General features: G+C 44.1%; 1 protein-coding gene across 1 annotated transcript; it reads right to left on the reverse strand.

Annotated features, from left to right (window-relative positions):
• Positions 1-12,316: 12,316 nt before the first annotated feature.
• Positions 12,317-25,758, reverse strand: DHRS7C (dehydrogenase/reductase 7C; the record flags this gene model as incomplete). Its single annotated transcript, XM_084237919.1, has 6 exons — positions 12,317-12,525; positions 13,562-13,717; positions 16,316-16,408; positions 18,110-18,320; positions 20,003-20,115; positions 25,605-25,758. 6 exons carry the CDS (start codon positions 25,756-25,758, stop codon positions 12,317-12,319), a joined length of 936 nt encoding a protein of 311 aa, XP_084094045.1.
• Between the last annotated feature and the right edge of the window lie 1,780 nt (positions 25,759-27,538).

Consider the following 27,538-nt stretch of genomic DNA (forward strand, 5'->3'; position numbering starts at 1 on the left):
TGCAGCAACATGGATGGCGCTGGAAGGGATCATGCTCAGCAAAATAAGCCAGAAAGAAAAAGAAAAATACCGGATGGTCTCACTCATAGCAGGAATCTAGAAAACTTAAATAAGGGACCAGGAAAATGAATAACTATAAGAAAGTGAAAATCAAAATCAACAAAAAACTATGAACCAGAGACACTTTTAGGGGGGCGGGGCGGGAGGGGAGGGATTGGGGTCAGAATGGGGGGTCTGCAATTGTATGGGGAATATAAAAATAAAATTTATAAAAAAAAAAAAACCAAAAAAAAAGATCCAAGGACAGATCAAACCGTCATAATAGTCCCCACAGCGTTAGGATGAGACGCGTGGGTAGCTAAGGGTAGTGAGGTTTTGCCTTCCTGGCTTTCAGTTTGGTTCTCCAAGTACACGTTGAATCTCTGAGTGGGGATTACAAATAACTAGGAAGGACTTGCTAGAACTGTTGTGTGAAGAACTAGTTTTGAAGGAAGGGTGAGACTCTGTGGCTAGAGATTAGATCAAATTTTTGAGTGGCTTTCTTTTTAAAACATTTGAAACCTCCTTGGAACAAGAATACTTAACCTGTTATTTTCAAAGGGTTTACACTGAGGGTGAACAAATGTAGAGTATAGTTATGCATACTCCCCGTTATTCATTATGTAAACCCTTGAAATACATCCATGCCAAAAATGAGCAAATCTTTATTGAATATACCTGGGATATGGTAGACTTGATACCCTTCTGGTGGATGGAACCCCTAGGAATGACCATAAATCTCTCACTTCTTAACAACTGGGCAATGCCAAGGCACAGCATTGAAACAGAATGTATCCAATACCCTCCTCCCTCTTCTAGGGCCCCCACCTCTGCCCATAGGACAGGGTAACCTGGGACTGAGGTCTTCTCACCAAGAAACCTGGTTTAAATAATTCTTTAGATATGAGGAGGTAGGTTCTTATTCTGAGTTATGGTGAATGAGCAAAAGAAGGAAAAGTTTTAATAGACCCCACTTTCCCATTTCCTAGTGAGAAGACTTGTGGAACAGAAGACAAAAAAATTGAGCCAGAATGTTTTCCTTGTTTTAACATTGAAAAATCAGCTTAACTGGGGTAGAATTAGATTACAACAGTGACATTTACTTGGGTAGAGTTGCTCAGTTAGGCCTGAGAGATATAGATTGATTGATCCATCCATCCAGTCAATACTTATTGACTGTATACTATGTTGCAGACACTACTAGACTTTGGGAATCTGCCGATCAGCATAGATAAAGTCTTTGTTCTCATGAAGCCTACATTTTAGTGAGCGAGGGAACAACAGTCAAAGTAAATGCTTCCTTATGGTGGTATGTACTATGGAAAAAAGCAAAACATTGATATTCCAAAACTGGGAGGTAATTAACAGTTACTGTGTGTTCCAGATCAAACCCCTGTGAGTATAGACATCCTTCTCGCATAGTTAAAATTTTCCCTATGCAATGAGTATTTGGGTCCTTTTCCTGAGGTTTTTGCTTTGTAAATTGCAGCGGTGGGACAGGATTTACTGTGCTTATTCAAACAACAAACATGTTTCTGCGCAAAATCTGCTTGGAGAAGCACACAGGAAGGAACCCATCAAGGAGAGAGGCTTGTGGAATTCTGGAGAAAGAGATCGCGTTTATAGCTCTTTAAGTCTCCAGGGGTCATACCTAAATCAGTGATGATGTATTAAGTTCCTCTCCATCTCAGTAGAGGGATACAGGCTCTGTGACTCACGGGCATGTCATTGCTTCACAGAGATGGCTCTTTGTTGGAAGGAGAGGTGTATGCTCACGCACAACTTGGTGAGGTTTGGATCTAGGACCCTTGTGGGTGCCAAGAGGGCAAGGTGAGTAGACCATGAATCAGGGAGTCAAGGTTTCCCCCATCCCTTGCTCTCTTATTCTATGCCCTGGTTATCTCTTCTCTTGGCTTCCTTACTCTTCGAACAATGGCAACCAGCCATCCATACCCAAGACTGCGAAACTGCTATCACTGAACTGTCATTGACTTCCTCAATGGTTTATCCAACGGCTTCCTATAAATGTCAATATGCTTTCCTTTCTGTTCTTTCTGTTCTCTTCCTCTACAGCACTTGACACTGTGTGTCATTATTTCCTTCTGAAAAGCTCTTTTCCTTGGATTTTTGTGACACCACTCTTTCTTAGTTCCCTTCAAATTCTGGGAGGAAGTCAGATTGGCAGTGGAGATGATGGAGCTGGGAAAAGCTTCAGAAAGCAGGCATCTGTCCAGCTGGGCTTCGAGGGATGAAGGGAGAAGTTCACCAGGCAGGGAGATGGCAAAACCATGCCCATAACCAGCCCATAGTTCGTTCTCTAAAAGATGAAAACAACTGAGATATTATATTGTCCTCATGTCAGGAGGGTGAGATATCTTTAAGCACTTTAAAGCCAAGTTCTGCTAACTTTCATCTATAACAGTTGTTTTCAACCGATGGGGTTTGGGGGTGAGGGGGTTGCATCCCTGTAGAGACTCTCTTACCTCATCTTTAAAAACCTATGGTATAGCTGTGATATATTCATTTTTTCTGGGAATTGGTGAAGACTAGCAAGGATAATTTTGCTGGCTTCATTTCTATGTCAGGAACAAGTTTATCAGCAAAGTCGGGGTAGAGAAAGAGCACCATAATTCAGGGGTTCAAATCTCAGCAAGTATTCCCTGGAGGACTTATTACAACACAGAGGATTGGGCTCACCCACAGCTTCTGGTTCTGTGGGTCTGGGGTGTGGCCTGAGAATGTGTATTTCTGACAAGGCCCCAGGTGATGCTGCTGTTTGAGGACCACACTTTGAGAATGACAGTTATAGTTTTACTGGGAGAGATTTAATTTCTTTAAAAAGCTCCCAAATAGCCATTCCACTGCAAGTCTAAATGCCAAGTCAGATAAGGGGGGCTTTGGGGGTCATGTTCCCAGCAAGGACAGAACTGACTGGTTTTCTTGTTTATCCTCAGAGAGAATGAGGCAGCCCTCAAGCTGCTTGCCAGTTGTGATTTGTCTCTTCATTCTGTTACATTGAGACCATGGGCTAGAACAGGCCTCAGGGTCAGTTTGTTTTAAAACCCTTGTTTTGCAGATAAGAAAAATAGAGCCAGAAAGGTCAAGTGACTTGTCCAGGGCTGCACAGTGAATTAATGGCCAAACTCAGACCAAGTTTGAACAACTTGGTTCCAGGCTCAAAGTTCTTTGTCTCCTAGTAGTCTGCCTGTTTGAAATTCATCCATAAAAATTGGCTTAACTTTTACTCACCTTAACTTAGGTTGTTGAGAAGTAAAATATCCAGTGAAACCAGTTGTTTATAATTGTGGAGGCCCAAAGATGCACAGCTACAAATAAATTCTATCTACTTTCCCCAAACTCTTGGGTCTCTATATTATTAATTGAATTCAAGTTGGTTTTCTAAGTAAATAGGTAGATTCATTGAATCAGTTCTTTTTTTAAAAAAATATTTATTTTATTTATTTATACAAGAACTGGGGTACAGGCCAGATGCGCGGGAGGGTGAGAGGATTCACCAGAGACAGAGTGGGGAACAGAACAGGCAGACTGACTGAAATGCCCTGCTGAGGGGAGCAGCGGGCGCAACAGAAGAGGTCTACCGCACCATGTGGGACCCTTGCTGGCCGGCTGGGATTGAACTGGTGCTGCAGAGGCTGTGGACAGCTTCACAGCGCGGCGCTCAACCGCCTGCGCCACCTAGGGAGGCCCTGAATCAGTTCTTTTAGGATTTTATTATGACTGGAACAAATCATTCAAAAATGATGTCTTGTAATTATTCTCAGCCATCCCCAAAGAAAAAAGCAAATAAAGTGCTGTTCTGACCCACAACCTGATCAGATTTGGCTCGAGGACCTTGTGGGAGCCAGGAGAACAGCACATATTTCTGAACTGTGAGCACATTTGGTGCTTTAGAAACATTTTTTGGCAGAGTTTTGTAGAAGCAAACTCTGCTTCGCTCTAACTTTTTTTTTAATTGAGATAATGTTGGTTTATAACACTGTATGTGATTTAGAGGATGGGTTCACACCCCCTCAGATGTACATCAGCACCCCGCCCCACTCATCAAAGCACCCAGAGTCTTTACCCTGGACCAGTAGGCCCCTTCCCTTTTGTTCCTGCTTCCACCTCACCCCCCCACTAGCCTCAATTCTGCCGTCACATTTGTAGGGTTTGTTTTGCTTTAATTTTGTCAGTTCCTTAATTTTTTCCCCTTAATATGCCACATGTGAGTAAAATAATCTGGTATTTGTCTTTCTCCTTCTGACTGGTTTCACTTAGCATAGTTCCCATCCATATTGTTACAGATGACAAGAGTTCATTATTGTTTCTATAGCTGAGTAGTATTCCATTGTGTGCGCGCACACACACACACACACACACACACACATATATATATATATACACACACACACATACACACGCACGCATATATACACCTACATCTTCTTAGTCCACAGCTTTGTCTACAGGCATTTAGGTTGTTTCTGTACTTGGCTATTGCAAGTGGTGCTGCAATGAATATAGGAGTGCACAGATCCCTTCAAACTAGTGATTTTGCATCCTCATGGTAGATACCAAGTGCTAGATACCTAGTGGAATTGCTGAAGGATATGGTGTATCTATTTTTAATATTTTGAGAAATCTCCATGCTGTCTTCCATAGAGGCTGGACCAGTCTACATTCCTACCAAGAGTGTGTAGATGCCCCTTTTCTCCACAGCCTCACCAACAGGCATTGCTTCTCATTTTTGTAACATGGGCAATTCTCACTGGAGTGAGGTAGTATCTAATTGTGGTTTATGATTTGTATTTTCTGGGTGATAATTGATGATGAGCATTTTTTCATTTATATGTCTTTGGAGAATTGTCTATTTAGCATTTTGCCCATTTTGAAAATGGGATTCTTTGTTTTCTTTTTGTTGAGCTGTATGATTTCCTGTAGATCTTGGCTATCAGCCCCTTGTCAGATGTATGATATGCAAATATTTTCTTCCATTCAGTAGAGTGTTTGTTTTAGTGACAGTGTCTTTCACTGTACAGAAGCTTTTTAGCTTGATATAGGTCCATTGGTCTGTAGTTTTTTTGTGTGATGTTCCTTTTGGTATCAGAGTCGTATTGGCCTCCTAAAATGTGTCTGGGAGCATTCCCTGCTTCTCAAATTTTGAAAGAGTTTGAGAAGGATAGGTCTTAGTTCCTCTCTGAAGGTTTTGTAGAACTTACTAGTAAAACCATTTGGTCCTGGACTTTTGTTTTTTGGGAGACCTTAAGAAGCCAAGTCAAGGTCACCATTGGTGTCTCTGAGACGAATGGCGTTAACCATGACCATCCAGCCTCCCTGAGCAAATCAAGAGAGTCACAGTACAGAGCTCAGCTCTCTGCTTGCCTTCACATCATTTCAGACCATAGGAGTTCTAACAGTCTTCTGTGTTCTTTGTCTAAGGCAGAAGCATCTGGAGTCATGTATCAAAAAAAAAAGGTGAGTAAAGTCTTAAATATATGACTTTTAACTCTCAAATTGTTAGGGGGAAAAGGATGTCCTAAAGCTAATCCCATACAGGCTTTGTGGACTCCACCCCCACCCCAAGCCAAAGCCAAAGACACTGGGAACTCCAAATCCCATCACCACCAAAGGGAAGGTGGCTGGGACCTGAGGGTGGGGTTAAGCAACCAGGTTGGTATGAAGCCAGACACGTGGGCTTTGGAGGGGTCCCCCCTTTTGACTCTCCGCCAGCTCGCAGAGTGCTTTTTGGGTTTCCAGGTCGGCGGATCGGGTAGGACGCATTAAAGACTTTATTTCCCTATTTTCTCCCTGAGTTGTACATTTTCCTTATTTCCTTTTCCCTTGTAAATAAACCATTTATTAACCTTTTGTGTGTGCCTGTAGTGGAGTATTAATAAGTCCCTTGTAAGCGCGCGGGTGAGGACCCACAGCCAGGCAACCTGTTCAATATCGGGGCTGCCCTATAACAAAATGACTATTCTATATTTTGGAAAAAGATTTAAGCAAGAACATCTCTAACTAGAATGTAACTTTTTAAAAAAAAAAGATTTATTTAAACATACAAGAGCTGGGGTACAGGCCAGAGGCATGGGGGATGAGAGGATTCACCAGAGACAGAGTGGGGAACAGAACAGGCAGATTGACCAAAGTACACTGCTGAGGGAAGCCACAGGCGAGTCAGGAGAGGTCTGCTGTGCCATGTAGGTATCTCCCTGGCCGGGACTCATGCTGCAGTGGCTGTGATTAACTTCATAGGTTGTGTCTTAACCCTTGCACCACCAGGGAGGCCCCAGAATGTAACTTTGTTTGAGATGGCCTTATTTATCTGAACAGTAGAAGGAAAGGTCTATACACATAGGAAAATGCTAAGTATAATGTTTCTCCATACATGAATTTGGGTAATCGTCTTCATTAATGGAAAGTGTCATTCTTTCTAAACATGTATAATTTTACATGTGAGCGTCTCTGAAATTGGAGTGTCTCACAATTAATAGCATCTTAGCACTTGTGTCATAAATTGACAGTCATACTTTTTTCCCTTGAGTTTATTTTTGAAAATCATTGGCACCTTAGATTTAGTGAACTATGCTAGTTTTCCTCCTTTGAGCCCTACCCTCCCTTCAATGAGACTGTTACTTATAATAATTTTTCATTAGCTAGAACTTTGGTTTTACTTTTTTTAATTTAAGAATTATACAGTAAATTCAACTTTAATGGTGTATGTGTGTGTGTGTGTGTGTGTGAGTAGTTCTATGAATTTAACCATGTATAGATTCATGTAATCACCACTATAATTAGGATGCAAAGCAATTTCAATTACCACCCAAACTCCTTTGTGATATCTCTTCATAGACTTTATTCCCGCCCCTAAATGCTCTCCAACCCCTGGCAATCACTGGTCTCTTCTCCATAGTTTCGTCTTTTGAGAATGTCATATAAATCATAAATACATATGAAATCATACAATGGATAATTCTTTGGGACTAGCTTTTTAAAAACTTATCATGTCTTTGCAATTCATTCAAGCTACTACATTTGCCAATAGTTGCTTTTTATTGCTGTATAGCATTTCATTGTATGGATGAACTACAGTTTATTCATCCATTGAAGAAATTTGCATTGTTTTCAGATCCTGACAATTATATAGAAAGGTGCTACAAACATTTGTGCACAGGTTCTTATAGGAACATAAGCTTTTATTTCTCTAGGGTAAATGTTTAGATGTGGGGTTGTTGGATCATGTGGTATGTATATGGTTTAGCTATAATGAAACTGCCAAATTATTTTCCAGAGAGACTGTACCCTTTTGTATCCCCACCAACAATGTATGAGAATTCTAGTTGCTCTGCATCCTCATCAGCACTTGGTATTGCTGATATTTTTAATTTCAGTTCTCATAATAGGTGATATTTCACTGTGGCTTTGTCTTTCTCTGATGACTGTAATGATGAACAGCTTTTCATGTGGTTATTTACTGTCCATTTATTCTCTTTAATTCAGTATCTGTTCAGGTCCTTTATCCATTATTTAATCAATTGTTTTCTTACTGTTGAGTCTTGGGAGTTCTGTGTATTTTCTGGATATGTGGGATATGTAATTTGCAAACATTTTAATAGCTTCTCTTCATTCTTAAAAGTGTCATTTGCAGAGTAACATTTTTAATTTTGATAAAGTCCAACTTATCTCTTTTCTATTGTGGTTCTTGCTTTTGGTCATGTCTTTAATGTTTTTGCCTAATCCTAGGTCCCAAAGATTTTATAGTTTTACACTTAAATTTATGGTGCACTTTTGAGTTAATTTTGTGTAAATGTGAGACTTAGATTGAAGTTCACTTTTTTTGGCCTGTAGAGAGGTCCAATATTGCATTCCATTTATGGAATTGTTTTTGCTCTTTTGTCCAGAATTAAATTGACCATGTTGTGTGACTTTATTTTTGTACTCTATTCTCTTCCATTTATTCGTTTGTCCCTTTCACCAACACAGCACTCATGATTACATTAAGTGGTTCACTTTGGTTTTTAAGTAGGCATCATTCTATCAGTGAGATTTGCCATGTCTCGTGTGATGTGAAATGCTGATCTAGGCTGGGGCTACACAATGGTAGAAGCCAAAAGACTAAGGAAGTTTCAAAGTGGATGCCCCTGACATGTGGAAATCCTGAGAAAGGAAAGAGGGGGCTGGTGGGGTAGGGACTGCAACTTTCCATTACATTCTATGTTGGTTACACCCTAACTTTTATACTCTATTTATTTGACTTAGAAATGTTTCATGTCAATTTTTATTATTTAAAAATAAATGGAGAGAAACAGGTGAAGTGCTAACAGACATTTAGGGTGCTAGTAACTTTCAGCTTTTGTTCTGGGTACTGACTACCAGGAGTCTTTCCTTTGTGAAATCCACTCACCTGTCTGCTGAAGAGCTGCATACTTTTCTCTATATGTTTCTTATACTTTAATTGAATAGTTTACAAAAAAATTGCTATTTAGAATGTTTGAGTTGAGAGATTAATGAAGAATTTTACTTTGCATTTTATAACCTATTGTTATTTTTCTCTTTGTTTTGATGTATTGCCTTTATAAACTGATATTTTAAGAGATTTTCAGCATATCAACTACAATAAAAAAAAAAGTGGACTTCTATGTATGCACATGCTGAAGATGCCCAAGACAAACTGCTAAGAGGAAAAACAAGTTTTTGAACAGTATGGTATAGCATGACACTTTAAGAAAAAAAGACTGGAAAGCTATATACCAATTGACTCGACAGCATTTTTTCACTCTTAATTGTATACTTAAGGGACAGAGTATATGGTAGGAAGTTAGGGTTTCAATTTCAATATTATATTTTTCTGTACAGAACTTGTATATCATGAACATGTATTAATTTGAAAATTAGAAAACACAGTAAAGAAATAACAAAACCACAAAATGATGAAGCACCCAGGGCCAACAGCCAGGAGCCATCACAAGCTAAGTCTACAGGAAGCGAAGTAAAGGAATGACTCCTAAGTGTCCCCCAGAACAGGACAGGAGCTGTGGCCTTCATTGGTGGTGGCGATTAAGGCACCTGCCAGCCATCCTCCAAGCACTGACCCTCTTCAGTAGCTATTAGATGGGAGAAGCTTTTGCTGCAGACTGTTAAGACCAGCCTTCTAGAGCACTGAGATGTGGGGGTAACAGGATCCAGAGGGGCAAATACCCCAACCCGTTGGCTTCCCCAGCAGTGTGTTTGTGCAGTCTTCCCTTAGCTACACTCTTGGTGGCCCCTGAGGCTCCCAGCAATGTGTTCTCAATGCTGTGAAGATTCTAGTGCTCTTCAGAGCGGTGCCAATGTCAACAGTGCTTGCCAGGCCATAGGAATTTTTGTTCTCTATTTTCCCACCTTTTCCAATTTTAAAAATTTGTGTACATTGGGGAAAAAATCCAGAAAACGACCTCTGTCTCTCCCAACCTGGAGTAGTGAGGATTGCTTCAAGCTTTAGACAATCACGCACTGGCTCCTAGAGTCAGCTCTCTGGGCCCCAGAGGCTGCACCGCCACAGGCTGTCCTGGCTTTCCCAGAGCTGCTGTGTCCTGCTGTGTATCCCACAGAGCATGGTCAGCCTCTGTTTTCTCATCTGCGAAATGCAGCTTTCAGTGAATTAAGAATGATGTGAAGACCAAGTAGGATCTTGGAAGGGAACACTCATTGGAGATTATGAAGTATATGTAATTTTGTGGAATTCCTACTACTATGCTATCCTGGGCTTCAGTGAAGAAATGGTAGCTATTAAGGCTCAGAGCTACAGTGACCCCTGGTGGTCACTCATTTGTATGACATGCCCCTCCCCCAAATTTAAACCCACCTCCCCACCCCATCCCCTAGTTTTCAGGTTATGGGTTGAGTTTTCATTTGTTAGGCTGTGACATACCCTATCCTGCGAGGGTGACAGGACCTGAGTGGACATAGTGACATCTGAAAGGCAATAGGAATATCCAGTCAGAGCTTGGAAATTCAATTGTGGGGCACTTGGGGTGTCAGCCAGCCAGTCCTGCTGAGAATGGGTCCACCTAATGGTCTTGGCCTTCCTTGGATCTGGGGCTCCCTCAGTCAGCTGGCAGGGGAAGAGCGGAGCAGACCCACTGACATGGAAGGACCTCTTCCCGCTCTGTCACTCCACATCGCTTCTTTTCGGGGAATCCCAGGGTCTGAGGTCTACCCCCACTTAGGAGTCCCAGTTCCCCCAGAATGTGCTTTCAGTGCCATGTGGATTTTCCCAGATGTAGCCCCTCCCTGCAAGTGGTTTCAGCCCTGGCCTCAGTGAACTCACCTGAGAGGAGGCAGAGCATTTAAAGGGAGCAGGTCAGGACCCCACAGCCCTGCATCTGGGTTGTGGCCAGGATCCACCTGGTGTCCATCCTTAGTGTGTCTCCAGGACTGGCTGCTTGTGACCCCAGCTCCAGCCTTTCCTGTCTCAAACCTGTTATCCATGTTCTCTGGCCACCAGTCAAGCTTTAGCCATTTTCCCGCTGCCATCTTCCACCCAGAGACCCCTTCCACTCTCTATTGGTTCTGACTCTAGCACCCCACAAGCCACCATCCCCACAGTAATAAAACTTCTCAGGCTAGAAGTTTGTCTTGCTGACTCTGGGTGGCCCTGCCTGCTGCTTTGCTGATTCCCCTAAGTTCTGACACCTTAGTTTGGGGTAGGCAGGGTTCCAAGGCAATCATATGATTCTGAGCATTTTGTTTTTTAAAATAAGATTTATATGTGTGAATATGTATATACAACATATATATGTTAATTTTGCAAATGATTTAGGTTCTGAAAGGAAATTTGAGCCCCCTTTATCTATAACTATTGGAAAAGTTTGAATCTCTAGTTACAAAATTAGTGTAGAAAATGTGTACTTTCTAAGATTCCAAGAATCATCAACTGTTTTATACAAGAACAACTAAGAGAAATGCCCACCAATAACAGGGTTTAACATGAGTTTTGCTTTGGGAATGTGCAAAAAACCTGGAATGAGGTGGGCACCCTGGGGCAGAAGTTCTCAAGATCTGTTATTCCTTAGAATCAGTTTAAAAATAGCTGTGGCTAGGGTCCTCCTGGGATAGTTAAAACTGGGGGGAGGGTGATTCTCCCTGTGCTGCCAACCTGGGAGCCGCTGGCCACATGTGACTATTTACACTCAAATCAAGATAAAAGAAAATAAATTCAGATTTCATTGCATGAGCCACATTTCAAGTGCTCAGCAGCCACATGTGGCTAGTGGCTGCGATGCTGGACAGCCCATTACAGAATATCTCCATCACTGTTGGAAGTTCTGTTTGGCAGCGCCTCCACTGGGTTGCCAAGTCCTGCTGCTGCTGCTGGAGGTTGGAAGTTGGGCAGGTCAGCTTTGCATCAATATAAAACAGAAGTGATTTTCTGAGTCAGTTCCTAAAAGGATGATGGTGACCATGCATGTATTTGAGAATTAGCTCCCTGTGACTCCTATTTTCCTGCTCAGTTGTCACCCTATGGAGTTAAGAAGCTTCTGGAAGTGTGTCCTGGGATAGTGGAAGAAACCCACATGCCCCTGTGAACAGGAACATTCTGGGACTCTCCTTCTCTCCCTGTCTGTTCAGCAGGAAGAAACAAAGCCATCTGCACAGGCTCGAACAGGCTCTGTTCTGAGAAGCAGCCATGTAAGAGTCTGGTGCCTGCAGGAAACCAACCTTGCAACCTTCACTAGTAACCAAGGGGCCAGACAGAGGAGATTTAACTGACAGGCACCCAGCCTTTGCCTCTCCACAGTGCATCCTTGAGCCATTGGAAAAGTGACGAAATCCCAGGACTTGCCCTCCTTTGTGCATGGAGAGCGGTGGCATTTCTTTAGGTCAGGAAATGGGAGGAGTTCAGCCTCGGTGACTCACTTCCTCTGGTCCCTGCACATCTGTGATTGTGTAACAAGGTGTACAAATTGAGCTCAGACTTGTGATTGCTGGAACAGCTCTCACTGAGCAAATTCTGCTGAACTGCTCCCTGGGTTCAGATCCTCACTTTGATTATCTAATAAACTCTTTGGCTAACTCTCAATGAAACTTTTATTTCAGTGGACACCCTTGCGTGGGGTAGGCTGTCCTTTGGGTCCTCCTCACTGGGATAGTGACTGTCTCCCACAGTGGGAGGACAGCGTCGGAGAGTGGTTTGGTGGCTCCCCCTGTGGGAGACAGTGCTTATTCAATGAAAACCCAGCCCCTGCCAGGAAAGCCTTTATTCCCATCTCTGGGCAACCCATTTGGCCTCCTGCAGTTAATCCTCTTCTGGGATATTGTACTTATCCTTCACCCCACAAGCCACCACAGCAAAAAAGAACTCTGGGAAGAAGGTGCGGATGTACACAGCAGCCTTGGGGATGGGGTTGGCCATGAAGACCTCTTGCTTCTTCCGTCTCACGGTGCGCATCACTTCCTCGGCCACCTCCACGGGGTGCACCCCATAGGTCAGCTTCCTGAAAAAGACTGAGATGCCCCGGAGAGGGTGGAAGTTATGGGCTCAGAAGGAGCAAGCAGTCAGAACCCCCTCTGTGCCCACAGGTAGAGCATGCCATGGCTGGGGCTGGGACTCCAGGCCAACTTGACTGTCCACTGACCATGAGGCCCTGGGGAGACACTTGATGCCTCTGGGGCTCAGTTTCTGCATCTAAAAAGTGGGCACAATTTCCTGCCCGATTAACTTCAGAAGGTGGTTGTGAGCAGTAGAAGGGATGCGAAAGAGCTTAGAAAATAAGAAGGTGCCAGATGAATTAGGAGTTGTTGTTTAAAATGGCTGCAAAACAGTGCTTTTCTAGAGCCTCTTGGGACTACTTGCCAGAACTATTTCGTTCTCCTGAGGCAGATGGAGCCTTGGGCAGAGGCAGCCCTCCCTCTTCAGGGCACTGGAGAATAGGACAAGGACTCAGGTGCCCTCATTATGTGCCAGTTGCTGTCCAAACCCTCTGTTGGGCTGAGCCTTCCATCTTCCCAGTGGCTCTCTGGGGGAGGTATTACTGTCATCGCTCACTTTCTAAGGGGGACACTGCGGCACCGTGGTCAAGGGAATTGCCTGAGTTTAATCATTTACCATGTGCAGACAAGCTTCCAATTCAGGCAAGCTGGCTCCAGACTCTCAGCCTCTGTGCTGCCTCCCAGGAAAAGTGGGAGCAGGGAGATTTTTAAAGACCCTGTCCTGGCAATTCCATATGGGAAACTGTGGCTCAGAGACAAGTAGTCACTTGGCCAAGGTCACAAGGCCCGTGAGTGACAGAGTCCAGCGGGGCTTGGCCTGCTGGTTGTGGGTTGGGATTCTTTCTACCTCGTGCCTCAGGACTGAAGGTTTAGGATTCCCTAAATTAGCAATTAGTTGGGCACAGGGACCCCTGCCTCCTATGGGCTCACTTCAGGAGCACCCCCTGTAGCCTGAATGAAGCCAGGCTGTCCTGAGGGCCCCCCCCACCCCCCCACCCCCCCATGGAGTCTGCTTCAGCTCCTATCCCTCGGCTCTCTCCTGCAAGCTCACATTTCCAAATGGAGGCTTCCCAGCTTCCTTGGCCAGGATTAGCTTGGTAGGATTGGATGAAAGTCGGGCTCACAGTGCTGACCACAACATCATACTCCTCGACTTCGGCTCGGAGGCAGTCAAAGAAGCCTAGCACAGCATGCTTGGAGGCAGCATCTGCAGGAGAAACCAGCCAGAGGAGGCGCGTGAGGGGCCCCTGCTTCCCAGGGGAGCAATGGAGGCAAGAGGCCAAGCTCAGCTGGAAGGGACCTCGCAGACCCCCCAGCCCTGCCCTTTACTTCACAGAAAGCCCTGTGTGGTGGACAGAAGCAGAGCTGGACCAAATCCAGCTTGGCCACATCCCCTCTGTGTGATCTTGGACAAACCATTTCACCTCTCTGAGGCTTGGTTTTCTTATCTTTAAAATGGGATAAGATTGGTGTTATCCATACCTAGTGATGTTCTCTTGCAGGAAGGCGAATGCTGACACAGCTGAAATCATAGATAATTGGCCCAATTTAGCTCTTGGAGAAAGAGGAACTGGAATAACCTAAAGCCCTCCTTTACTTCATTGTAATACTAAAAATTGTCCCCACAGGTGGAGATTTAACACTATGAGACACGTGACCTGTGTTCAATCAGGTAATGAACTTGCTCCTTACCCAAAATATCCCCTCTCCAAAACCCCCTCTCCAAACCCTCTCCTCACCCCAAGCCTGGGGAGAAAGGTCCTATGGAACACGAGCTCTCCCTTTCTGCATTGTCAGGTCTGACAATTGAAGATGCTGCTCTGTTTACTGACCCTAGTGGTTGTGTTACCGGCTTTCCGTCACCAGGGGACAGGTCTTCCCATTTAGGAAGTCGGTAGTGATATCACTCTTGCCAAGTAGTTGTGAAGATCATATGCGAAAAGGCCTATAAAATGCCTACCTCAAGCCTGAGTTTCCAGTCCTTCCCAGGAAGGCTCATACTGGAGTGATTTGCTCCGTGTCCCAAGGACAGCTGGTGGTCTTGGTGAGCCCTGAGCACTGACCTGTCACTTCCTGGCCCCCTTTACTTTGGAGATCCTGTCCAAGTAATCCACTCACCAAATCACCCAATTCAAATGGAGGAGGCAGAGGTTGGGTAAACAAGAATTATTCCAAGAATTCCAAAAAGAAAGGAGTGACACTACTTAAAGTTTGGGAAATTTAAAGCCACGTCTGAGTTACAATGAACCCCAACTTCCCATTTCAGAGGTATCATTTGGAAGCTGAGTGAGGCAGGGGATGGATATGTCATGGGCTCCACCTCCAGGCCCAGATGTCCTAGGGAGAGTGGGGAAGCCTACCCATGCCATCCAGGTTAAGGACAGAGGTGCTGGAGGCTCACCTATAAATGAAGATAGTCAATGAGGATTGCACCTGTGCTAGGCCCGGGAGACCCTTTATCACATGATCACTGTCCTTTCAGTGGGCTCCCAACTAAAAAACGTCTGTGGAGGCATGATGAGAAGTCTCTGGAGGATGGTAGTGAATAGGAGGCCACTAGCTCTGTCTCCAGGTCTGGCACCTCTTGGCTTCAGCCCTGTGGTGCCACAGCTATTGTTTAGGAAGCTGGAAATCCTGATTTTTATTGAAATGTCCTAATTTTCAAATAATGAAATACTTAACACCTTAACTTTACACCAATTCCAATGTGTATGTGTTTTTTTTTTCCCCAAACCAGCTGGGTGTCCTACAATTTCACATAATTCTGACATGATCTACCTGAAATTAGCTTCAGATGCCAGGCTACGGGCTTGGTCCTACAGGACTCCCCCAACTCTTACTTCAAGCGTCAGTCACAAGTCCAGGTTGTCACCTGTGTTTTTGACCAACCAGCTCTGGATCAGAGGTTTGTAGCCTACAACGCCCTGCTTGGATTTGGTTAATTTGCCAGAATGTCTCACAGAACTCAGAGGAACATTCTACTTACTAGATCACTAGTTTCTTAAAGAAGGATATAAATCAGAAACTGTAAGATGGAAGAGGTATAGGGCAAAATATGGGTGGAGGGGGCAGAGATTCCATGCCTACTCAAGCTTGCCAGTCTCCCCAAATCTCCCCAAATTCACCAAGCTGGAGCTTTCTGAACCCCACCCTTCTGGGATTTTATGGCTGCTTCATTACATAGCCAGGATGGATCAAATCACTGGGATTGAACTGATTCTCCAGCTCCTCTCCTCCACCCCAGAGGTGGGGGTAGAACTGAAAAAAATAACCCTCTAATCACATCTCTGGTTCCCCCCACCAGCCCCATCCTTGGGTGACCTGGGGGCTTTCCAAAAGTCACTCATTAGCATAACAAGACACCTTTATTACTCTCATGGGGAGGAAATTCCAAAGGTTTTAGGAGCTTTGTGCTAGGGACAAGGACAAAGACCTCTCTATCCCTCTCCCCTTTCCTGATGTGCACCCATCTTTTTCAGTGGCAGTGTTTCGGGGAACGGGCATTGCAGCTGGGGCTGTGCTCCCATGCCAGGAGCATGAGCTTCATCTGGTGTTGAGCAATCACAGGGCTGTCCTGACCTGTGAGACTTGAGTTTCGGGGAGAGTGTGATCTTACCTTTCAAATCTCAGCATCTCCTATGTGACTTATGTGTCATCAGGGATCAGCAACAGGAACCAAAAGGATGAAAGAAAAACCAGCAGAAGGCATGAAGTGGAACTCTGGACCTCCCCACCACGTAACCAACGCCTACTCCTAGACACAGCATCTTATAAGACACATAACATTTTTGTCTTAGCAACTTACAGGCTGTCCGGAACGGTATTCCAAACTTCCCTTGGATATTATTCACTAGCACAATTTGGCCTGTCCTCCGGGAGATCATGTTGGGAAGCAGGACTAGAAAGCACAGGACAATGGGTCACAGTTACAAATCGAAGACAGGTAGGCAGCAGACCCCTCTCCCAAACCCTCCATCACATCTGTTCCTCAACCCTCCCAGTAATCAGATCACAGCAGGATGGGGATGGAAGGGCCCCCAGCAATCATTTATTCTGTGTTTCCTACCAGTGGGCTTATAGCTCACCTGGTGAATTGCTGGGCAATTTTACATGACCCCACAATGTGCATGAAATAATAATGTGAGAAGTAGTCCCTTTTCAATTCTCCTAGTGCCCCCAGAAGGAAACCTTACCTTGTTCTAATATGTCCTTAGCACCTGTGAAGCTTTTTAAAAAGAGAGCGTAGACCTCAGTCCTGAGTGTTCCCAAGTGTTTTGGGAGAACACTAGTCTGTTTTGTTTTCTGATTTTCTTTCATTGTTGAGAGGGAAAATGGATTTTGATTTTTATGGTGGCATTATAAAGGTTTCTTAAAGTAAATTAATTTTAAATTGAGGAAATTTAGAGAGTAATAGGAAGTAAATGATAGTATGGGTAGAATAGGAACAAGGCAAAAAACCCAAAAATCCAGAGTCTTGGCTTTTGGAGCAGTCAATTCTATGCAGCCCTTGCTGAGGGTAAACTGAGACCCAGAGCTAGCGACTAGACAGGGTCTCTTTGCAAGTTAGAGCCCACCCAGGAAGAGAAACCAGCCATGGCCTTTCCCATTCCACTTTTTCTATTCCTCACTTTAATGCCAATGAACAGGACTCTCAGAGGCTGATTGAATGACACGTCAGATATTGGCTCGCCCTGCTTGGTATATCCACAGGGACTGGGTTGGAGGAAACAATTGTCTCTGGGGCATCATTGAAGAAGCTCTGGGAAATCATCTTTCTGCCCCAAATACCTTTCCCTTCATCTGGCTAGTACTCAGAATGCCATTATAATGAAGATTTTTGGCTGCAGAATAGGATTGATCCTGTTTTCTCAGCCTCCCCCAAGGCACCCAACTCAATGTGGCTAGTCTGTAAGCTTACATTCTTTCTCTTTGTGTTCTGCTTTGATAAACTTTCATTTTGAGGGAAACTTTCATCTAGTTCTGCTCCATGTCATCACCAGCCCCAATCTCCCAGGCTTCAGATTGGCATTTGGTGGTGAGAAATCTCTACAAAGGAATCACTACCCTATCCTTAAAAAGGAGACATCCTCCTGCCTTCCCTGTTTCTGCAAAACATTGACAGTGTACTCTTGTAGTTTGGGGAATCCATCTTTTTCTTCTTCCCTTCTGGGGAATGAATCTCCACATTTGACCAATTGTTATGTTTGAGAACATATCAACCACAAGGTTGATATATCCAATTATAAGCAAAGGATGAAGACAGTGGTCTAGAGATGTACAATAGGGTGGGAGGGGGAAGTCATGAATGTGAGTAGGAAGAGAGGGGTAAAGGGTAAGGTTTGGGTATGGAGGGGCAGAGTTTGGGTAGGGAGGAGTTTTACCAGGAGGGGACTTGAAATATACCAGTGAGACACTTTCAAATCTCTTTTCTTTCATCAATATTTATGGTCAGAAAATGAAAGCTTTCACTAAATAAGGTAGTTTTTCTGAGCGTGTCTGGAAGCTCCAACCAGAATAGGATGATCATCTGTCTACATAATAGAACACTTTCCAGCAACCCAAGGCCCAAAAATCCACAGGGAAGTCAAACTCACGAGACCTTTGGTCAATGTGATGGGCCCAAAGTAATTGGCATCCATGATCTTTTTGTCAAGCTCCAGAGAAATCTTATGAGCAGGTCCCTTCATCTTTATGCTGGCATTGTTGATGAGGACGTCCACACAGCCATAACAATCCAGGACCTCTTTTGCCACATCCTGGACACAGCTGATATCTGAGAAGTCCAAGAGGACTAGCTTTGGGGTGAATGTCTGTTGAACCAATGAGAAAATCAAAGCACAGACCTTGGGGTCTTTCACTGTAAAAACCACCCCTTTTGAAATTCAGAGCTTATAGAATGATTACAAAAATAAATGATGAGAATGAAACAGAAATGACTCTGGGAAGATAATCCACTCTTGGGGACCAGAGCAACAACAACATAAATTCAGATGGCCAAAGGGCTGGAAATGACAAATCCAAATGAAAATCACCCTTCATAGTGGAGGCTGTGCGATTCTAGTGGGGATATCATCACAAAATATTTCCAAGCTCCTTTTTGATATTTGCTTTTCAAACGGGCTTACAAGCCATAAGAGAATCCATCATAGCACAGTACTTTGTAGACACATTTCATTTTGACCAAAATCATACAACACAGTACTTTTGGAGCACCAGGTGCTGTGTTCTCCCCAGACATTCACTGTTTGTTGTTGTTGTTATTATTTTTAAATTAATTATTTTTAAATTTATTTTTTACATCATTGTTCATTTTTAAACAGTATTTGCTCCCCCCCTCTCAGGTGTAGTCCCCATAGAGTTTCCTTCCCCAAGGCACCCGTGCACCATCACCTCAGTCCCCTGTGCTCCTCCTCCCTCCCTCTGACCCCTCTCCCTCCTCCTCCCCTGCAGGATGTCTCTGGTTTCTAATTGTCTGTTTTTGTTTTGTTGTGTTTTGTATTGTTATTATTTTTTTACACTGATAGACATTCACTGCTATCAAGATTCTTGATTATTAGAGGGGGGACAGACGGGACAATCAATGTTACCATGTGGTTAAAGCAATTCCAGTGTTTGACAGACATTAATTCTGAGATATATTCTTGAAAAGAGCATCCTGATCAAATTCATTTGGGAAACATTATTGGATATTCTCTTGAGATACAAGATGACTATTAGCATATCAAAGACTCTGAAAAGTCTTGCAATAAAGATACCAACTAGACAAGTTTGAGTTAACTCAGTTAAGTAAGTTGACTCAGACTGTCATTTTTCCTCAATACCTGATAATATCCTAAGAAACACACTGCGGAGAATGCTGTGTCATCCCGTTCAATTCATCTCAAATACCAGATTTAGCACAAACTTACTTTTGGCGATTTCCCAAAACCAAACTCAGCATCAAGGTTAAAGATTTACAATAAAGATTTCCTGAAGAGAGTTTGACAGACAATTCCTTAAACAATATCCAGAAATGGTTTGAATATGGCAGTTGCATTGAAATAAACATTACTTCCTGATTTCTTGTAAGAGGACTGCATTTCCCTGATTTCTTTTAAGAAACTATCATTTGAGGTATTATAAAAGAAAAGAAAAATCAGCCATAAGTATTTCTAATCACAACCCACACCTATGACATATCTGGATTATCTTTGAGTCTGATTTAAATAGGGTTGGTGACTAGAGGCCACATTTTTGGCATGGTGAGCAGTCAAACTGAGTTGACCCTTTATGACTAACAAATATGCTTATGGCAAGGTCAGTCCCCCCAAAGCAATTTCCAAATTGCTTTCAAATACTTCCAAATCCTTTTTCTTTCATCAATATTTATGGTCAGAAAATGAAACTTCATTAAATAAGGTAGTTTTTCTGAAGGTGACTGGAGGTGCTTTAACAATTTATGAAGGGCACGCATGCCCAGGAGTTACCCAGCATGATTGCTGGAAGGGCTTACCTTGCTGGGGTCAGCCACGCTGGTCAAGGAATCATACAGGTTCTCTAGTCTCTCCCAGTTCTTCCCACACAGCACCAATCTTGCCCCGCCAATGTGGAACACCCGAGCACATTCTGTGGGGGAGGAAAAAGAAGGGCAGAGACACTGTGTGGATGGATTACTGATAGTGAGACCCACTTCTGTTACAAACTCAAGAATTGAAAAGATTCAAAATCCTTAGGACCCTGGGGTCCTTTAGAGGTCATTCCATTCAACCTCCTCCTGGGCTGGATTTTTCCCTTTTCAGCTTCAGTGTGGTTGCCTCCTGTGAAGAGAAGTTCCCAACCCATTGCATTAAGTAGTTCTGATTATTAGGACAGTCTTAAACTGGACAGAGAGATGACTCTGTCCGGTTAGCTCTAAATATATCTCAATCTAAAGATTCTGGAAACAGCCATCATGTTTTTTCAGACCAAATGTCACCAGTTCCCGTCACATTTTCTCTGTGGGTAGATAATCTTATCAGGGTTCTTTTTATTAAAAAAGTAAACCTGCCTCTGTCTAGTAGATTTTACTCTGGACTAATTCCTGAGTCACCCAACACAGGTTTCTCTCAAATGGACTCACAGCATTCTTGTGTAGTAATAATACTATATTTAAGAATAACACAAATTATCCTATTTGGAGAGTTTTCTTGTTCTAGGGACTGTTGGCAGAGATTTACATAGATTAGCTCATAATTCAGTAGTGCCATGAAGTCATATCTTTGGTGGGTTCTCTGGAAGCAGAATCTGAGACAGGGATTTAGGTGACCAGCATTTCTGAGGAATGCATTACAGAGAAAAACCTGTCAGGGAATAAAGGCATGAACAGGTCGTAATTTCAGGTAAAATTTAGCCTTCACTGATCCAAGGAAGGCTCTGGAGAATAAACCCAACTGCAGACTTGTCGCAGCTGGAAGCAAGAGGATCAGCCCTTTGTGCTCCTGTGTTAACCAGTGACCCTGCACTGCCTTCCTCTGGGGATGGGTGCACAAAGGGCATGTAATTTGTGGGCAAAGCAACATCTATGGCAGAGAGTGAGTCTGTGAGCCGTGGCAGTCAATGCTCATAGCATCTGGGCACTGGAGGAAGTGGCGAGGTCCCGGGCTCTTGGAAGGATACCCCGAGGGTGGGAAGGGTGTCAGCAGTACCTACTGCAGGAGGTACATGCTTATTACTGTCCCATTTTACACCAAGCAGTCGTGGGCCCTGACAGACCTAGGATGCCAAAGGATCACTGGGCATCACTGGGTGCCCACTGGAGGCTGGTATTCTGAGTGCAATGTGATCTGATGGCTGTGTGGTTTTTTCTTGCCAAGGTCAGCAGCCTGGCAAAGGAGGACAGCTGGCTGGGCTTTGACAAGTGGGAGTTGGTGCAGGGAAATGGTACTAGAGAGAGAATGATTGAGGTGCTGAGCCCTACAGTCTAAGCCAGATAGGAACAAGAGTGAAGCAGAAGGTGCTGATAGAGCAAGGCCGAGGGGTAGGGACCCAGGAGGAATAGGGCCCATGGGGATGGCAGTAAGCCCACCACACAGTCTCAGTGGACCCAGAGGCAGGCCATGATTTGGTTGGAAGTGCTTTTGAATTCTGCCCAAGGGGATCTCTTAGAAGGACAGTGGGACTCCAAGAGAGAGGGCCTAGGTGTAGACAGCCGGAAAACTGAGGATGAGGGGCCATTGAGCAGGTGGCGTGCACCCACTTCACAGACAGTACAGATGAATGTGCCTCTGCAGGACCTATACACATGTCCACAAGAGAAAGAGTCAGGCTCAGTTCCAAGCACATCCAGCTGTGGGGCTTGAAGTGGTTTTATAACTATGAGAGTTAGGTAAGATTTTTTTCCTGTCCTTTTTCTCTCCCTGTTTTCTGCTTCTCTATCCGCTGAGGGGTCAGAAAGAGCAGCAAGCTTGCTCTGCCCGGCTGGAGGGAGGAGGGGAGGGGGAAAGGAACTTTCATCGCAATGAAATGGACACCTTTACTAAAGTGTTCTACTGAGATCCCAGTTCCTGAGGTGATGCTGTTTGGGAACTGAATGTGACTGATGGGTTTTGTAAAATCTAATAGTAATCAGAAAAGTCATGAGACTAGCTGATTTTTAAAAAATGAAGATGCAAAGGAAGACCTTCCCTCTGTCTAAATTTGAGGGACCAAGGTGGGCTGTCTCACTATGCCCCCTGATTCCTGCTACTTCACTGCTGTTTGTACAAATAAGTGTCATAAAGAGGCTGAAAGGAAATAAGATGAAGTATTCCCAAGTCAGTGAGGTGCTAAGTGTGTTTTCTATGTTTTTACTTTTGAAATCCTTTTTAATATCTGTGGCTTTTATAATAACAGAAATCACGTAAGGACCTTCATCTGGAGAGAGAAAGCTTTAGCCTTCTCGTTTTGCAGCTGAAATTCCAAGTGGCAGTCAGGCTGGCTGGTGTTTTACAACCAGAGGAGTGAGGTTCAATGAAATGAAATGATTCACCCCGAGACCACAGCTGGTCAGTGGTGAATCCAGGATGTGAACCTAATCGCTGACCTTCCCATTGGGGTGCCGGCCCCACTGCTGAACAAGGGGTGCATCGGGATGCAGTGGGGAAGACTGTGGCCTGTCCTTCTGTCAGTGATGGTGGGCACATTTATAAGCGGGGCATAAGGCAGGATGAGGAGTCTATGACCAGAAGCCAGACCGAACACTGGCCTTGACCTTCTTAGGAGAGGCAGCCAGGAGAGTCCTTTCCCATCACCTAATAGTACTTTGTTACTGAGGCTCAGTAAAGTGTTTCTCCTGAGTCAGGCACATGGGCCTGTGGCTTTTTCTCTTTCAAGCAGCAAACACAAATTGAGTCCTTACTTCCCTGTTGCCTCAGGTCAAAGATGATATTGACTGTAAGACACTTCCTGATTTCAGAATATTAAAATGCAAGTGGATGGGCTGTGAATATTGCAGGGTGCTGTTGATTAAAAGACTGTCAGCTCAATTTCAGAAATGTTTAAAGAATGTTTAGAATGTTCAGAATGACTGTGCATCTAGAGGTGATGAGTCCCAGGCAGGGCTGTGCACTCTGGAGCTGTTCAAGTACACAGGCTTAGCATTCTGAGAGTTACTTTGCTGTGGACACAGTGGTTAACAGGTGACTGATTTCTGACCTGGCTGAACTGTGTGGGTTGCTGGGGGTTGGGTGTGGTGAGTGGGTGTGGGAGGGGCTGTTTCATTTCCCCAGAGAACTGTGTGGATCTAGCTCCTGGCAGCTGCCCTCTCTCTGCATTAGGTCAGGTTCCCTGGGAGCAGAGGTATGCCATAGGCTGGGCATGGCCTGTTGTGTCATCCATTCAGGGTCCCCCACTATTTTCTTTTCTTGGACCTGAGAAATGGAGCAGTTTGACCCTGGAAACGCTGTGGTTGGCAGCATGTCCAAGCTAGGCATTTATTTACAACCACACATGCCCAGTTTCTCAAGTTACAGCTAAATACTTGCACTTATTTTTCCTGCTTTGCATATCTTTCCAGGGGGACCCATAACATACAGTAAAAGAGAACTCTGACAGCAGCTGTGACAGAGACTAGACCATATTTCTCTGAAAATGCCATTTTGCTCCATTTGCCATTTTGATACATTTTCTGGGGATACCAGATTTGCACAAATGTGTGACTCTAGTTGATGAGACTTGAAAAAAAAAAATAAGGCCACTGAAACAAATGTCCATCTCTCAGTAGGAGCTAGGACAGTAGTTCTACCTGGTAAGACAGACAATCAGCAAGGTTGTTGAACTGAATAGCCTCTTCTACCAACAGGGTTTAACTGACATTTGTGGGGACATGCCACCCCACAACAGAAGACACATTCTTTTCAAGCAGCCATGGATCATTCACCAAAATGCTGTAAGACATCCCTTGACAAATTTAAAATAATCGAAATCATACAACTCTAGTTAAAAATCAATAAAATTAGTATATAATAAGCTTGTCAGAACATAAGCCTTGCCTCATCATATAGAGCCATTTATTAAATCAACAGTTTCTGAGTGCTTGTTATATGCCAAGTCTGGAGCTGAGTGCCCAGAATACCCACACGCAACACAAAGGCTCCACATAGGGGAGTTGTGCTAGTGGACCTGCTGAGAATCACATGGGGTGTGTTATAGGGGAGCCCCAGGTGCTCAGAGGCCAGTTCCTCAGGGACCATCCAAGAGGATGAAAGTGACAGAGAAGACTTCACAATGAAGGGGTGTCATGTTGGCAACTGGCCCGACACTCCATAGGTAAGTTCTACTGAAGGATAAGGTTTCCTGAGCCATTTGACTCTGGGTGTCTCTAGGTAAATGTCACCTTTCCAAATCCCCATGGCAACAATTCCTCTCATCTTGTTACTGGTCTCACTGATGAATATCCGTGCCCTGCCCAGTCCCTGCAGAAGTTGGCATTTGTGTCCCCTTCCTTCTGACTGCTGAGTCTAATGATGCCGGGCCTCCTCTTGGGGTATTGTTTCCAATAGGGAAGCTAGTTTATCTGCCTTCTGCTTTTTGTTTTTTTAATCTTCCATGGTGAACCAAGTTGATTACCCACTTGAAACTGAACCTCTCTTCAAGGCATGCAGATTGGCTCCCACTAGGATGTCCAAGAGAATGAAACTCAGAATTCCCAGCCAGGAGGTTGTAAATGTTCATGTGATGGTTGCCCCTGGGAGTGGGTGCCCAGCCCCCCAAGGGGACTCTTAAGAAGGAGCAGAGCTTGTCTTGATAGTCAGGATGGACTGGACTTCATGGACGTTTGCTGAGTAATCTACTGAATGTTTGGCTGTGTGGCTTCTATGGTTGATTAAGAATAAAAGCAAAAGCAAAAACTGCACCCAAACTATAAACATAGGAGGCTGCCCTACCATTGTTAGGAGTGACAGTCAGACTCGTTGAAACCTAAGACATTTACTACCCCTCATGTCACAGATGCTGCAATGGAATGGTCCTTTGAGACTATCTAATACAGGATTTGTAAGCATAAGTGGTTTCAAGACCAGAGGGTGATATGGTGGAGGGAAACAGGCCGAGTAAGACACAACAGGGATTATTAGCAGAGTGTGCACTATCTGCCCGAGTTTGTGAATCATTATCATCACTAACCCCTCAGTAGGCCTGAGAGCTTCCCATCTATGAATTCATTTTTTCCTCTACAACTTTATGAGGTAGAGAGAATACTAATATCCTTATTTTCAGATGTGAAATCTAAGGCAGAATAGTGAAGTCACCAGCTAGTTAGTGGTGGAGCCAGAAATTGAACCATCTCCCAAGTTTGGGCTCATAAGTAGTACTCTGCTTTGCATTCCAAATTTATGGAAACCCCAGCAGCAAAATAATCACATCTGCAGGCAAATTTTGCCCCTTGGGCTATGAGTTTGCAGCCCCAGATATTCTAATTTCTCTATTCTAATCCTCATTTCTCATGGAGGAAGCTGCCGCCTCCATAAGAGAAGACGCTTGCTCGTGAGTCACAGATGCTAGGTGAGAACAGTCTTGACCCCACTCTTTGTCCCTCTGCCATCCTGCTACATCTTGTCTCTCAGGGCCAGAGTGGGCACAGTGGAGCAAAACCAGCTTACCCTTGCCTAGTCCCGAGATGGCATCGGTGATCACCACGACTTTGTTCTGCACGGCTGACTTTGACCACAGCCTGGACACCTCTTGGTAGATGAAGAGAAGACCGCTGATTCCCAAAAGCAGCAGGGGCAGCATGAGCACTGCTGTGACTCCCATCTTGTTCTGGGGGAAACTAATCAAAAGGAATTGGCTTGGCAAAGAGACCCAAAGGGGACAATGGGGCAGGAGTCCCAAGGTTGCAGGGTGCACTCATTGTGCACCAAGCCCGGAGTGTCCTCTCCAAGGAGCTGGGCTGTGTGCAAATGCCCTGAGGGCTGCTTTGGAGCTGAACTCCCAGTGCGCACGCTAATCCCCAAATATTCAACGAATAGAAAATTACTCACAGTGTCTCCGAAAACAAATGGAATCCAGGGGGCCTGCCCTCCCAAAGGCTAATTACAAACTTAATTAAAATGGGTCTGCATTTTTGGAAGGAAATCCATGTGTTAAGGCCACTTGCTTGGGCTCTAATGACTATTTATAGATCTCAGTTCACTAAAGGGCTTTTCAGGGTAAATATAGTATCTATTCCGACATTCAGGGACACATGCTGGCGGGGTCTGATTTCAAAGTTCTTGCCAGGACTTTTAAAGTTTGCTTGGCTTGCCTGGCTATTAGAGGTTTCCTCTGCAGTTTGGAGCTGAGCTTTAAAGAGCAGGAACTGGGATTTTAGCACAGATATCCTTGCTCTCATTTCCTGTGACAACAGTGTCAGGCAGCTTCCAGGTAGCTCAGATGGGGACGGTGGTGGACCATCTGGCTTCTTTTTCTGGCTGGGGATGAAAGCAGAGAAAAGCTGTTAAGCAGAATGGTACCTATGGCAGAATGCATCACTTGGAGGTGTGCCATGAGCTTTTGGAAAGTTTGGGGAGTTTCTCATTAGTCAAGTAACTCCACCTGTGAGCTTTAGCATCCTTATCTGTAAAATGGGCTCAAGGTGCTAATCTTTCAGGACTGTTGGAAGGACAAAATAAGGTACTGAATATCAAGCTAGTATAGGCCCTGACTCACAAGAATATGATGACTGCTATCTTTAATGATTAAGAATTTATCCCCCAAATGTTAAAATTTTAATTATACCAAGAAACTCAGTAGGATTAGAAGTAGACATGAAAAACTAAAACCTAGCTCAGGTATGCAAACCATCAAAACCCAGAAGACCAGTCATAATGACTCATAGTTTGTGTAGTAAGGATTGTTGAGCTGAGCAGAAAGTGGGGCAAGGAGCAGTAGGTGGGGGTGGGGTTAGGGGAATGGCATTTCTTCCTTGGAAATTAAGAATAATCAGGAACTTAAAAAAACACATTTAAAAAATTGAGGTAACATTGGTTTGCAGTACAGTATACAATTCAGAGATATAGGATCACACCTGTTGGGATGTATGTCACCTCACCACACCTACTACCAAGGCATCCACAGTCCTCCACCATAGTCTATGGGGTCCCCTCTATTCCCTGCTCCCCTCCGCTCCCTCTCTGGTTGCCTTAATTCTACAGACCGATTTCTAAGGTTTGTTATTAGTTTTGTTTTGACTCTCCCTTTGTATGGTTTCTCTCTATTCCACATAGAAGTAAAACCATCCACTATTTCTTTCTCTTCCTGACTTATTTCGCCTAGCATCATCCCCTCTGCTTCCATCCACATTGTCACAAATGGCAAGAGTTTATCATTTTTATCTCTAAGTAGTATTTCATTAAAAACATACTTTTAATTGCTATATAATATGCACATAGGGCACATGTCCTAAATGTGAGTCTTCCTGAATCTTCATAAACAGAACATATTTCTTTAGATCAAGATACAGCAACGTCAACATGCCCCCATCACACTTCTTTCCAGCCCTTCAGGGAAATGACTGTCTAACTTTTAAAAGCAGGTATAAAAGGTAATTTTTATA

Source organism: Talpa europaea, assembly GCF_964194135.1.
Source record: "Talpa europaea genome assembly, chromosome: 7".
NCBI classification, from domain to species: domain Eukaryota; kingdom Metazoa; phylum Chordata; class Mammalia; order Eulipotyphla; family Talpidae; genus Talpa; species Talpa europaea.